General features: G+C 40.3%; 2 protein-coding genes across 10 annotated transcripts in view; one reads left to right on the forward strand and one right to left on the reverse strand.

Moving 5' to 3' along the window:
- On the reverse strand, positions 1–9,336 carry stradb (STE20 related adaptor beta). Of its 8 annotated transcripts, XM_088289204.1 has the most exons (14): positions 9,072–9,336; positions 8,727–8,778; positions 8,561–8,598; positions 8,234–8,300; positions 5,960–6,040; positions 5,572–5,674; positions 4,221–4,342; positions 4,003–4,111; positions 3,800–3,923; positions 2,694–2,865; positions 2,491–2,595; positions 1,837–2,099; positions 1,726–1,768; positions 1–1,163 (listed from the first exon to the last, which is right to left on the reverse strand). In XM_088289204.1, the coding sequence occupies exons 4-14, from the start codon at positions 8,243–8,245 to the stop codon at positions 1,002–1,004; spliced, it is 1,296 nt and encodes a 431-aa protein (XP_088145330.1). In that variant the 5' UTR covers positions 8,246–8,300; positions 8,561–8,598; positions 8,727–8,778; positions 9,072–9,336; the 3' UTR covers positions 1–1,001. The 8 variants fall into 8 exon arrangements, with proteins under 8 accessions (XP_088145330.1, XP_088145335.1, XP_088145329.1 ...); XM_088289209.1 differs by lacking the exon at positions 8,561–8,598 and having other exon boundaries at positions 8,727–8,744; XM_088289203.1 differs by lacking the exon at positions 8,561–8,598.
- The window catches only part of trak2 (trafficking protein, kinesin binding 2), a 13,763-nt gene continuing 9,386 nt past the window's right edge, over positions 9,266–13,642 (forward strand). The window contains exons 1-3 of one of the 2 annotated variants that reach the window (XM_088289199.1): positions 9,266–9,428; positions 11,208–11,339; positions 11,470–11,661. In XM_088289199.1, the coding sequence (XP_088145325.1) occupies positions 9,266–9,428; positions 11,208–11,339; positions 11,470–11,661 (487 nt within the window). The remainder of the gene's footprint in view (positions 9,429–11,207; positions 11,340–11,469; positions 11,662–13,642) is intronic. The other variant, XM_088289200.1, reaches the window with a different exon arrangement.

Consider the following 13,642-nt stretch of genomic DNA (forward strand, 5'->3'; position numbering starts at 1 on the left):
TTAACTCTTTGGCTTTTTAATATTTTACTGTATTTACATTTGTATTGATCACACACTTTAACATTATTGCATATTTGACACGCAACTGGAGTGTGATGTCGAATAGTTAAGACAACACATAAAACCCACACAACTTGCATATTGGTTTAATATGTCTAATTGTCAACTGTCACCATTTGCTAAATATTTTACATCACAGTGCACAAAATCACAGTTACACAGAGGTCTTCACGTGAAGCCAATCATGCTTCAATGCTCACCCACGGCCATATTTCTTCTTTGGCTGCTGATCAGGGCAGGAAAACGTTGATTATCTACTCGTCGTAAATAGCACGCACAAAATAGAGGCCACTTAGCTTGAGAAGGATGTGGCCTTTCCGTTTTTGCGTACAGCTCCTGTAGTTCAAAGGCCATTTCAAATGAGGTAGGACACCCCCATCATTTAATCACTTCAACTGAATTGTAATATCCTGCGAATGCCGAGTGAGTCTAAATGACAAAACATGGAGGGTGATAGTGCCGACATGCGAGTCATCCAGTTGGCGAGTATTAAATTGTCCAGAATTGTTGATTTCTATTCACACGTTCTACTAATTTTTGAGGTTGTGTTCAATGGGTCTACGGTGGATATAAAGGCTACACACCCCTGTTCAAACGCCAGGCATTTCTGATGTGGAAAAAAAGACACCACCCTAAGGCATTTTGACACATTTTCCATCAATAATGTGATCTATAACCTGTATGTTTCAAGTGGAAATAAATGGCATTTGAACAGGAGTATGGAGAAATTAAATGTATATCCGCTGTAGCCTTTATTCCTAATGTTTAGTAACAACAACACCCTTCACAAATGAAAGCACATTTTCTTAGTGTTCATGTCACAAGAGGTACAGTACAGAACATACAGTATGTCTTTGTTAATTAACAACTGCACTTACATTTCCCTTTCTTTTACCGCAGCAGATGAGTCATTCTTTTCAAACTTAAAAATTAGTTCACTTTCACGAGAAATCCCAGGACACCTCAGCACAATCACCCGTGGCTGCAGTTGGAGAGTGGCAGGATGGGGTTGGGGGGCAGGATAATAGCATCACTTCAGAGCTGGTGAGTGGCATCGCTGGGTACACAAGGCTGAGAAAGGAGTCTCTGGTGTGCCTTTTCACCTGTACAAACACAATATTGTGTCAAGATTCTGCAAGTATCCGAAAAATTTAATTTAAGGCAGGTTTTAAGACCGTTTTTGTTTTTTTTGTGCAACTTACTCATGTCATACTGCACATACATATACGAACAAACGCATGTGCACACACATAAATTATACATGCACATATGGTGCTCAGTGGATTAAAATGTTTTAATGATGGACGTTCGAGGCAGGGACAGTGCATTTTTCTTTTCAAATTAAGAGCAAATGAATTGGAACACGAAGCAACTCGTGGACTCATGCCCATTTTTTTCATTGTGCAGTAAAATACAACCGAAAAACTAAAACACAAAAAAACGGGCACAAACGTGGTTCTTGGCGCTCAAAGGCATCTGGGTATGCTCTTGCAGACCCGTTTGAGAACTGTTGCAACCAACCTCCAGGCTAACTGCTAATGGAGAGCCTACAAATGGTGTGTTAATTTAATTAATGCTTCTGGACATTGTATTTAATAAATGTCAATACAATTTTACATCATTTTTCAAATATCATTCAGCCCTACTCAAAACACAAGAACCCACCTGTTTGAAGAAGGCGTGGGTCATGAGAGCTCTGGCCGACGGTCTGAAAAGGGTACAAAATGATAAGGCAACTGATTCCCCATTCATCGAGTCTCCATCAACGAGAATGACCTGCGCTCAGGCTGCTGCTGCAGACACAGTTGCACCAAATTGTGCAAGGTGGCAGAGTGGTTTTTCGGTCCGGGACTCCGAGGTCCTTCTGTGGTGGGCGGAGGAGCGCTGGTGCTGTGGGTTGCGCTTCCAGTGGCTGCGCTCTCTCCCATGCCTGAGTCCACCCCGGACCGGGACACCTTCAGCCCCCCCAGCTCACCCAGCGGGAAGAGAGCGGTGTCGGGCAGGCAGCGGTGCCAACCGCGCAGTTTCAGGAGCAGAGTCTAAACACCACACATTGAGCAAACTGTTACTGTTACTGGCATTCACAAACACCCAAAATATCATAAAACTACAAGTATACACTACAGTGCCATAGTGTAATATTACACTTATCTGCTAATTCTTCACTTTCCTAAATGTTTTTCTCGAAAACTAAGGGCAACAACTGTACAATTCAATTCAATGTATGGGTCGTAAGGTATGACTGTGTAAGCTGGATGAGTAGTATCCATTTTTAGCATGCTGTGGTTTTACACATTCAGTTTTATAAATCATCCTTATTTGGATATACATTCTTATATGAGGTGAGCCAAATTTAGAAGATATATTCATATTCACTTTACAGGGACTTAAAAGTGAGAGCGTGTAAGTACTTTTGCCACCTCATTTTACCTGCGTGGGTGCCATGTCCTGAAAAGGCACCCTGCCGCTCACTAACTCGCAGGCGGCAATACCCAAACTGTAGATATCGGACTTGACTCCATAACCATGGAGATCCTGCCAGGGGACGCACCAAAAGGGGAGAAAAAAAAGAAAAGAAAAGAAGTTACACGACGCAGAGAAGAAGCACTTTGTGTGGTACGGCACAAACTTGCCTGTTGCAGTAGTTCTGGGCTCAGCCAAGGCAGCAAGGCGGGACTGTGGTGGGGCATATCGAACACCGCCGTCATCCTTTTCCCTTCACGCATCATACTGTAAACGCCGTGCAGTCCCGACAGGTAGACACGGCCTTCTTCTGACAGCAGGATGTGACTGGCCTTCACACCTCTGATGTTGTGGGCATCAAATAACTTTTTGGTGTTATTGATTGAATGCTTAAAGAAGAGCAGCATATCAACATTTGAATTTTCTTAAATGCAGGTTTACTGGAAAGATTTCATAAATTCCAACGCAAACATTCACATAGTATCGTTTGCTTTTTCTAAATTGCATCAGTTAACCGATCAGGTTTCTTTTTTTTTTTAAACAATCCCAATTATTATTGCTGGCGTAATATCCTTCTTCACAAAGACACTGCATTCAGATGTCTTTACTAAACAAGGCAGAAAAGATATATGTCGACATGCTACGCAACTCCGGACATCCACAATGCGTCATTCAAGATTTGTTATTTGATAGTTGGATCAGATTGACTCGAGAAGAAAATGAACCACACGAGAGAATCCAGCGAGGGGGGAATTGGCGATTTACAATAAAAATTCAAATCTCATTTTTATTTTTTTTTGTGTGTGTGGTTATGTGTGAAAACCTAAGAGTGACCGGTAGTAGTACAAGAGTAAAATGATCAGCGGGTGTGAAAAAAAAACATTTGGATTCAAGTTGTCAACACCTCAAACTAACATTAATATTGTGTTAATGTGTCCGGCAGTAGCGTAGTCCCACACTTTGAGTAGCCGCTCATTAATTAATTAACACATTTTTACAAGCGCTTAACAGTGAGTTCACATTCACATTCAAATGACGCAGCATCAGGAGCAACTGAGGGTTTAGTATCTTGCTCAAGGACACGTCAGCATGGTCTCAAGGGCTGGGGATCGAACCCACAACCTATGGGTTGGGAGATGATCACTCTACCACCGAGCCATGCCACCCCCAAAAGACATTATTCGAAGTTTGTGAGCATTTTATTTTGAAATATTTTATTTTAGAGCCCTCGCAAAAAAATTAAATTAAACACAAAAAAAAAAAAATCAGAGAATACCTGTGAACGTAGCCCATGCGATGCAGGTACTCCAATGCTTGCAAAACGCCATACAGGAGATACGCGATTAAGGACTCGCTCATTCCATCAGGGAAATATGTTCTCATTAGAAAGTGTGCAGAGCCTGTGATCCACAAGTAAGGATGGACATGTTCAAACCAAAGATGCCACCACTGAGAGCTTTTGGATGGGTATTGACTGACCGTAGGCCATGAGCGGTGTGAGGACCCACAGCTGGCAGCAAGAGCTGAAGACGAGTCGGAATGTCAGCAGGTTTGGGTGACGGATCCGCCTGGACAGGAAAACCTCATTCTGTGGCGGCAGAGACAGAAGGGGACATCCAACTATAAGAATCCAAAATGACCTTGGGGATCAATAAATGACAGGCCTCGTCCTAACCCAAAAGTGGACTGGAGCTCACCAGGAGCTGGAGAAGCTCCTCCTCTGTGCACTCATCCAGGTTTGTTTGTTTTATCGCCACCAGCTGCCCAGTTGGAGTGTGGCGCGCCATGTGCACCTGGCTCAGGTTGTTGAAGCCCCAACCTGTCACATACATGACGGACACATCACAACCTAGACATTGCATGCTTTCAGTGTGTTAACCCTTTAAAAAAAAAGATACTGAGTTAGCGGAGTTAACTTTTGAAAGCAAAGTTTAACTTTACTGAGTTAACATGAAATAATAACCTTCTGCCTTGTACTAGTCGTAACTACGCTTTGAACTGTTGGAATTGTCTCACTCAAGATATATGTTACGTAATGTGAAACCATTACACATGTATGCACTCTTCGAAGGCAATACTTGCCCCACTACAGTAATCTGACTACACTTATTTAGGGTCACAATTCATTACTGGATTGCAGTTAACAATGATAATACGCGCACATAAAGCAATCTGCCACTGACTAGTCATTTTCAAGTGACAGTACCATTATCTGCCTGTGGGGTGCAGCAGTGAGTTACATTGGACAACACAAATAGGAGTCACGCTTTTCAATCATGGTTTTCCCTCAAGTTGGTACGTCAAGCAAAACTAATAACAGAAACTAAAATACAAGAGGAGACCCCATTACTTGGTAAAGCAAACAACTGTACATTATAGAACAAAAAGAATGGCGAGCTACAGTGTTTCCAGCTTGAAGTGTAGCATTCTGGGACTTCACAAATTGCATTCCGCTGAAAATACAGTCACTATTTTGAGTAGGTGTCACCAAAAGGAAATATTAAGGTATGTGGGAAAAGACCCACAAGGTTGTGTGGCTGTAGTGACATCTATAAAGATATTTTTAAGAATTAGTAGCCGTTTGTGTGACGTGAAATCCATGACTCTTTTTACAAGTAAAATTATGGGTTGCCGTTATTTTATTTAATTACAAAACAAACTTCATTCTTAAATATCACTGTTAAAAATATCATTTCAATTAAGTATCGTCTAAGGATGTCAATTTTAAGTTAAGAGGGGTTGTTGGTAGTTGTTCAATGTAAATAGAATGTAACTTGCAATCCAGCTTTGTTACTAATCAGTACCTTAACTAGGTTACTTTTAAAGTCAAGTAATCATCAAAGTAACCAAGTTACTTTTTCAAGGTAATGCAACAGTGGAAACACAGTTTGTGAAACACATGCTGAAGACTATTTAGCCCGATCACTACTGCAAGTAAGTCCTGGTCTCTACTAGTCTTTTATGCAGTTCAATAAAAGTAAAATTGATCATAATACAAAGCAATAATTACAATAATCATAATAATAATTCCATTTCCAGTTCTCTCACCCAGCTCAACGAGGAACTTGTAATGGGCAGGCTCAGCGGACAATGCTGCGACGTCGTCATCGCAGCATCCCACTTTTGCGTGTAGAGGGCTGCTCCCAGAGTCCTGCGGTAAAACGCATCATTCCACAGCTCAGATAATAACTGTCAAAAACACCTAATCAATTAACATGGTGCATGTATGCCGTTTTATTTCAATGTTTGTAACATGGGCACAACCCGCATTTTCCTGAATGCAAAGCCAGAAAAAGCAACCACGCCAGAACAAATAGGAACCTGCGATGAGATTGGACAACTATCTCGATTCGGATTACAGGAATGCAAGTGAGAGGACAGGTGAACAAGCCAGAACATCCATCAAGCGTCTTTCTCTCTGTCCAGTGCTACTGACCACGAGATGCTGACCGGTGTCCTCATAGCACTCTTCTATGTCCATGGGCTGGACCTGAGTGTGGGAGATGCAGGAGCAGTCCTGGTGAAGGAGGAGCGGGGAGGCAAGCACAGGTGAGACACCCGGCAACAGGGAAAGGTGGGACAAGGAGGCGGAGCCTAGGGGAGGTGTCTGGCATGCAGGGAGGGGGCGATGACAACAGAGAAGCTTCTGGCATGTGATACAAGCGGTGTGGGGTGAGTGCTGAGCTGAGCGACATGAGTGATCAAAAAAGTGCAGAACCATTCTCATTTCCACCTACCGGGACCGTCTTTGTGTTGGTAAAAAGAACATTGTATTTAATCGTGCGATAATAGTTCGTTCAAAAATCAACAACAACAAAAAGGCTTGTTATTTTTATGTTTGAATTTTTTATTTTGGTAAATTTGAACACACACCAACATAAGACAAAGATGAAGACTGTCAAATATTCCCCCCAAATATAGGTGGGAAATCTGCCAATTTTTGGACATTTCTCACTCAATGGACGGTATTGTTTAACAAAAAAAAATAAATAAATATAAAAGTAAAATGCTCTGCCTGTATGTCTAATCATTATTGTTGGCATTAAAAAAATTTTATTTGTTTCATTTATTATTTATTTATGTATTTATTAATTTACTTACTTAGTTATTGAAGTATCTGAATTTTAGCCTGCTAAATACCGGAATCAGCATCAAGCTAAAATAAAATCCATTTCGGTCAGCCTAAAGTTATTATTTTTCAATTAGCAATTAATGATATTGATTTATGTGAAGCCATTGATCATGTTAATAATTTCTCATAATGTTTAGAAAAGATGAATATCTATTTGTAACATTTTGTTTCTGTAAATATCAGCCAGTGTTTCCATTTTCAAATCACAATTGTATCATCACTGGCCAACTATTTTTAGAACCAGGCCACCCGCTTCTCATGTTACCCTTGGGGGTGACCTGGTGCGCGCGGGCACCATGTTGGTGACCCCTGGCTTATACAATATCTTTTGGAAGGTCTCTGAAAATGCAGTTATCAAACAGATTACCAAATACAAAAATTAGTTCAAGTTTTCATGAGCTGAATTATACTTAAAGTTAGCTCAAGCATGCCTGTCTGTTCATACGATATATAAAGTGGTGCGATACAAAAGTGTTTAGACAGAGCTACGGTTGCCACATATAACGACAGTGGCATTCATTAGAGAGAATACATTTCATTAGTTGCAATTATCTTCTTAAAAAAAAAAACTTTCATTATTTGTAACACTGCCGTGTAACCCTTTAAAGTACAGAAATTTTGAACAAAAGATTTTTTATTTCTAAACCGGCCAGTTAGTATTCATGAAAGGCATGCACAGCCGATGCACTGCAATAGCTTCCGTTCTGCCATTTCAAAGCATTTCTCTGATTGGAGGACAGATGTGCGTTACATCATTGCAAAATCCAAGGAAATCAAATCTGTCAAAAATAAACATGGTCATGAATGACCCGAAAACTAAAATTTTTTTCTAAACTTCGGAGAGTAATATAGGAATAAATGTCAACAAGAAGCTGTTACAGTTTAAAACGATGGATGTTACTGGACTGGACTTTTTTTTTTCTGAACTGTGAAATGTTTGACATAAGACTGCAATATAGTGCCGCTAAGGACTATTCATTATGGTGAACTTCATGGTCATCGTCCTCGAAAACATCTTTGCTCTAACAGCAGTAGATCAAACATGAATTATGCCAGTCCAAGACCACCGCATCACGGTTTATTAAAAAATTGAGTTTGCATGGATTCAGAATCAAATGGGTGTTTATGCGCCAACAACAAAATGCCCATCCTGAAGAAAAGACAATCTTTCTAAAAGAAAACGGAAGTTTAATCTTGATTACGTTAAGTACCAGATCAACTATCATATCTATCATATTAGAACTAGCACACAGTTTTACAACCAACTATCAAAAATATTAAATGGTTTATTGTTATGATCGTAAAATGTTTCATCCTAACAACTTTAACATAATCATGCTCTGATAACTTGTCTCACATGCCAGGAGTAAGGAATATTTTTTGGGATGTACTTACTTATATAGATTTTGACCAATTTGAGTCAAATGCACTTTTTATCTGCATAAAAACTAAAATCGTATTTCATTTTCCACAAAAGATGTGCAAATGCTAATGTTATACATTTGTATGAAATGTAAGTCTAGAATGGAGTCCTGAATTTCAGAAGATCAATTTGGCCATGCTCCACTAAAGTCTTACCAAGAAAGACATGGAGTCTTTGAGGCGCCGCTCAAATCACAGGTTTTGGCATTCATCCACCCAAGCACTGCAGAAGACAGTTGGTTAGACACTCTTAGTTGGGCAGGCAGAATCCATCCAACCTCAACCACCCATCAATCAGCTATCACTATAGAAAGGTGCTACATAAGTGAAAGCCCATTTAGCATTTAATCAAATGATTTAAAAAAAAAAATTGGCGAGTGAGAATCGAAGCGACAATCTCCAGATTCATTAGCCACATTGAAGGTCCAACAAGTTCTTGATAGCATGTATATCAACAAATGTGTTAATTAATAATTAACTTACCTCCACTGAACAATTCACAGCCTAAAATGCAAATACACCTGGAGATATTTTTGAGAAAAAAAAAAATCTGTATTCACAGAAGTTGGCTGGTTTGTAAAAAAAAAAAAAAAAAAAAAAAAAAAAAAAAAAGATCATCTCCGTATCTATAATCCATCTTCCCTCTTACCTGAAAGTATCAGCTGACCTGGAGGAAGCAGCCAAGATGGTCAACTCAGCGGCTAGGTAGACATTAGATGGAATTATACAATCAATTCTGTATCCCTGTAGGATCCATTTGTTCACGAGATATTAAAAACAAAACAACCTCGCCAAAAAACAAAACAAAAACACAACAAAACCAATACTACTTAACTTGGTTTGGCTTGTGTTGATTAGCTGCACGTGTTTTTTTTGTACATCATAATAAACCACGTTTTGGGACGCAGCCTCATGAATATTTTCTAACACACCCGCCTCTATGTATAATTGTGTCTGCTTTGAAGTGTGGAGTGCAGTATATGTCCTTCCTTACCTTGTCTACACAGCTGAGGGTCTTCGACGCATTTACGTAAGCGAACTGAGCAAAAAATTTGTTTTTGCCAACACATTTTCAAATTACATCAATAATGCCGTGACCAAATTGCACACACTCAACATTGTAAGCACAATCGGGTTATATTGTGCAAGACTTGAAATCAAACACAGATGACTGTCTGTCGGGTGGTGATGACATCATACAGTTCGCCGTCGCAGATTGATGTCGCGGTTTCTCTACTCCGCCCCTACTTCCTCTCCGCGCTTGGCGATTCTTGTCAAAAGAGACGTACCTGTCAATCTCCCGGCACGTTATACTGGAATTCCTCATGTGGTGGAATAATATCGACAAAGGGTAAGGCCGCTTTTAAACAATGTTTAAGAGGTCGAGATGTTAGTTCTTAGAGAGGAAGTACTCATTTGTATACGCACGAATGAAGCTGTCATCGTCGCCCATCCGAACAAAAATCCGACAATTTGTAATTCATAAAAACGACAATTGCATACATTTGATGGAGGGGGGGGTTAACATCTTAGGATACATAAACTAATTCTTAATCTAACTAGGAATGTCTGCACAGAAAAGAATAATAACGTGGTCGCCATACGACATTGTGTGACAGTGGCTAACGAAGGGCTAGCATCCTTGCGTTTAATAGTTTACCAGCTTTTTTTGTGTTGTTCTTTTTTTTTTTTTGCATCCATGGTCACCTGTTAGGTTATGTGCACTTCAATGCGCTAATTAACGTGTTTTCGTGATTCTGAGGTCACTTCAATGTTCGGTTCGTGTGTTCCTCTTCCGCAAATTCAACAACGATGTATAGCGGATTTGTCATCAGCACCGAAAGCAATTCCAGCTCAAGGAGAAATGTTGTTTTTGTTTGCAGCCCAAATTGCAAACAACCTCGTAATAAAATGAAAATGGCTGCAATTGAAGCAAATGTCTGGATGAATGTGACTCATGGGATGACTCACACACGGTCATAGACGTTCGTTTACTCTTGGCACTTTCTCTGATGGCCTATGATTATGTTATTGTTAATAAGAATAATAAATGATTAATGGTATAGATATGAACCAGCTAATATTTTATGAAAATCTCTTTAAGTGCTTCCATTTTCCAATGACCATTTGGGAATCACAATGCCCCATCACTGACAAGTTGTTTTTAGAACAGGCCTGAAGGGCTCTCGTGTCCTTGGTGGCGACCTCGTGCCCACGGGCAACATGTTGGTGACCCTTGCCCTGCAGTATGTGCCAACAACACTATCGTGCCCGAGGTTTCTTGTGCGTGCAACTATTCATTAGTCAATCAAGTTGTCAGATGCTATTGATGGGTCAAAACAGTACAGTCATGCGCAACATGGCTGCAGTGTTGCATCTAACACATCAATCTGCCGAACACTTTTAGGCACCCTTCTCTTATGTAAGCTGAGGACAAGCTTTTCCGAAGGATTTGCTATCTCTCTCTTTCTCACAGACACGTGCGTGTATCCGCGAGCGTGTGTGTCTACTGTGTGTGAGCCTGACCACAAGGTCAACAATGATGGCAGATCTGCTTGAAGGCTACCGTGTTTTGGAGTCGCTTTCACTTTATTTTGTGAAGGCATCTTTTTTTATTCATTTATTTTTTCAACATATTATCACTTGAGTTGTCTTGTCACACTGATTTATGTTAGATCTTGTGGTATTGTCAAAAGCAGTTTTTCTCACTTTTTTGCGGTGAAAACACAGACGTAACATCTATAGTCATACTTGTTTATGTCCGCCGTCGTCTTTTATTGTACTCCTTTTATTTTGTACCCCATCGTGTTCAGACTGAGGCACAACATAACTGAAATGCCTTTTGTTATAGGCTACATTTCAGTGTGATATGTGGCAAGAATGTAAGAAAAACATGTGATTGGATGTTAAAATGTTAGTAATGACAAGTGGTATTGGTGCAACCCTCAGCGTGTACATATCAATCAAATGAGTAACAGTAGAGCTCGTGTGATGTTTTCTAACATTAAAATAAACCAATTTGGCTTTTCTTTACTATTCTCAAATAAACTAAAAACAATACTGCATAATTCACTGTTGAATTAAAAGAAGTATCTTTTTTTTTTGTCTTCTTCAACACCTTTGTCCCCAGGTAACGGTGTGAGGCCACCATCCACCACTCCCGGGGCAAGACGTGATGTGAGCCCACACCATCCCCCTCCTCCTAATATGTTTGAAGTCAAACCGCGAGCTGTGGAGAAGAAGGAGTCCAGCACCGAGACAGGTGCGTGTGTGGTAGAATCTTTGTGTCACCATGTTTGGGTCTGCCACTCCAAGATTGTGCTATAAAATTGAAAATGTACATAAAGTTTCGATTGATATTATGTCCTGACGTCATGTATCATGCCGCACAGATGAGGGCCTGGGGAGCAGCAGCAGGCACTATGGCTCCAGCTCAGTGGGTTCTGCTTCGGTGGAATCGGGGTTGTTCTACTTGTCAGACAGCCAGGACTGGGTGGTTTCCCCAAGTTGCTCCCCCGATGAGGGCCCCGCCCAGCACAACACTGTCTCCCCCATGCTAGCAGAGGAGACGTTCCGTTACATGGGTAAGCGTTTCAAGATCACTTAATGTGAACGAGGAATGAATATTCATTCAAAAAAAAAAAACGCATGCACAAAACAAGCGTTTCTTAAAAATTAAATGCATACTGTAGTACAGTGGTGCCTTCACTTAATCGAAACAGTCATATCTGAAATCATCTGTATATGTGTATGTATATTTTTTTCCTTGGATCTATGTATGTTAAATTACATTCAGCAAATTAAATTGTCATTGTACTCAGTGTGCACTTTGTCACACACTTAAAACATGTTGCTTGAGAAAACATTAACAACTACCCCAAACATAGTGATATGTAATCCTGCCAGGCAGAATAAATCCTTTCTGATGGTGTAAAACTCTATTAGAGATGTAAGCGTGTGTGTGCACGTGCACGTGTGTCTGTGAGTGTCCATTGGTCACGTGGGGGTTCCCTTTTTACTCGATGTACATCCTCTTTAATTCCAATCACAGGGAATTACAGTGGCTCTGACTCTGCACATGGTCGTCACGTTGGCTTTCACATTATCCCCTTTTACGCTGTAAAGCTGTTCCTCTTTTCTGCCTTTTTTTTTTTTTGTCGTATGGAATGGGGAGACAAAATTGTTCCTCTCATGTTCCGCCTTTGGTAACGCTATCCGGACAATGCCTGTTGTCTGCCTGCGGGGGACAGATTGAGACAAACTGGGAGTGAAAGTCTTCTAGTGACTCCCTGGCAGCTGCAAGGGGGTCATGGGATTTGGAAGCATGTGTGTGTGCGCATGTGTAGTAGATTCAATCCTAGTCAAATACTTGGAAAACAGGAAATTCCTGTTTGTGATTCACAGTCAGAACAGAATAGCCGGACAAGATACAGTACAAGTAGGCGTTACTCCCTTACTTTGCAATGTCACAATTTTTCCTAGAAATGTCAACATGATCATGACAATGCCAGAGATCTCAACATGGCGCACATTTACTTCAGTTTTGACAAACAAGTTCCACTTCTTCAGTGACAATATAGTAGGGCAGCAATGATTAATCAAATTACTTGAATAATTTAATCACATAAAAAATTGAAGCAAAATATGTGCCTTGAAGCTTACAACGATAATTTGTCTACACAAATGTCACTGCAGTCGCACGCACCACGCTGTTAAAATAAGATCAGTCCTACACGTGCTGCCGATGGCGACATCTCTCTCACTTTCATTCACTGACACCCACATCACTCACCAGGCCAAGCCCCACTTTTTCAAGCCGTACACACTCAAAGTCACAGATACTTTACCAGAAATTTGAGGGTGGCGACCCTTGGTGACAAAAATCATAGTGCACCTCACGTGCACAAGTTGTTTAATAATGCAAGCATATTTGTATCCAATCACTCAATTAATAGATTGGATAATCTGTCGAATACTTGATTCAACAAATATTTGATAGCTGCAGCCCAAGTAACATGTACATACTCGGCTTGACCTCCCCGCCAATTATTAGTGTTGGCATTTTATTGACAGGTAGGACTAATGAGTGATTTAGTTCCTGGGGAAAGTTCTTGACGCAGTATGATTGAACCTATAGAGTAACACAGGGAAAAAAAAGATAGTACATTGAATATCTATCTAAATCAAAGTATTGAAGTCCAAGCAATAAGTCCCGACAGAAAAAGGAATGTAACGAAGATGACAGCCAGTTGTTTTTTCATTGAGCTTGGTTGCGGTTCTGTGTTTACATCCAGAGGTCAAGGTTGGACTTGGATTACAGTACCATCTGCTGCGCTTGAAAGATACCTCTGACAGATATTTCATTCTCCAAATGAATATGAAGCACACGTCAGGGCTCAAGACTAACCACCGCCGTATATGTATGCGATACATAATTTCTGCCTGTTTTTTTTTTTTTTGGCAATATTGACTGCTAAATGTTTATCTAAAATGTGCTCACCATTAAGTTATTTATTTGAGTCACAATCCCTCATGACTGCTAATGTGATCCAAATATTTGTGCTC

Source organism: Idiotropiscis lumnitzeri, chromosome 3, assembly GCF_059441095.1.
Source record: "Idiotropiscis lumnitzeri isolate Australia: NSW breed Sydney's pygmy pipehorse chromosome 3, RoL_Ilum_1.0, whole genome shotgun sequence".
Classification (NCBI taxonomy): domain Eukaryota; kingdom Metazoa; phylum Chordata; class Actinopteri; order Syngnathiformes; family Syngnathidae; genus Idiotropiscis; species Idiotropiscis lumnitzeri.

What these genes read in the sequence shown, in the direction of transcription:
- stradb (XM_088289207.1), bottom strand. An exon ending in GCCCAGAACTACTGCAACAG is followed by an intron (nt 2,596 to 2,693) that starts GCAAGTTTGTGC and finishes GTCCCCTGGCAG; the next exon opens with GATCTCCATGGTTATGGAGT. An exon ending in AGGACATGGCACCCACGCAG is followed by an intron (nt 2,100 to 2,490) that starts GTAAAATGAGGT and finishes TGTGGTGTTTAG; the next exon opens with ACTCTGCTCCTGAAACTGCG.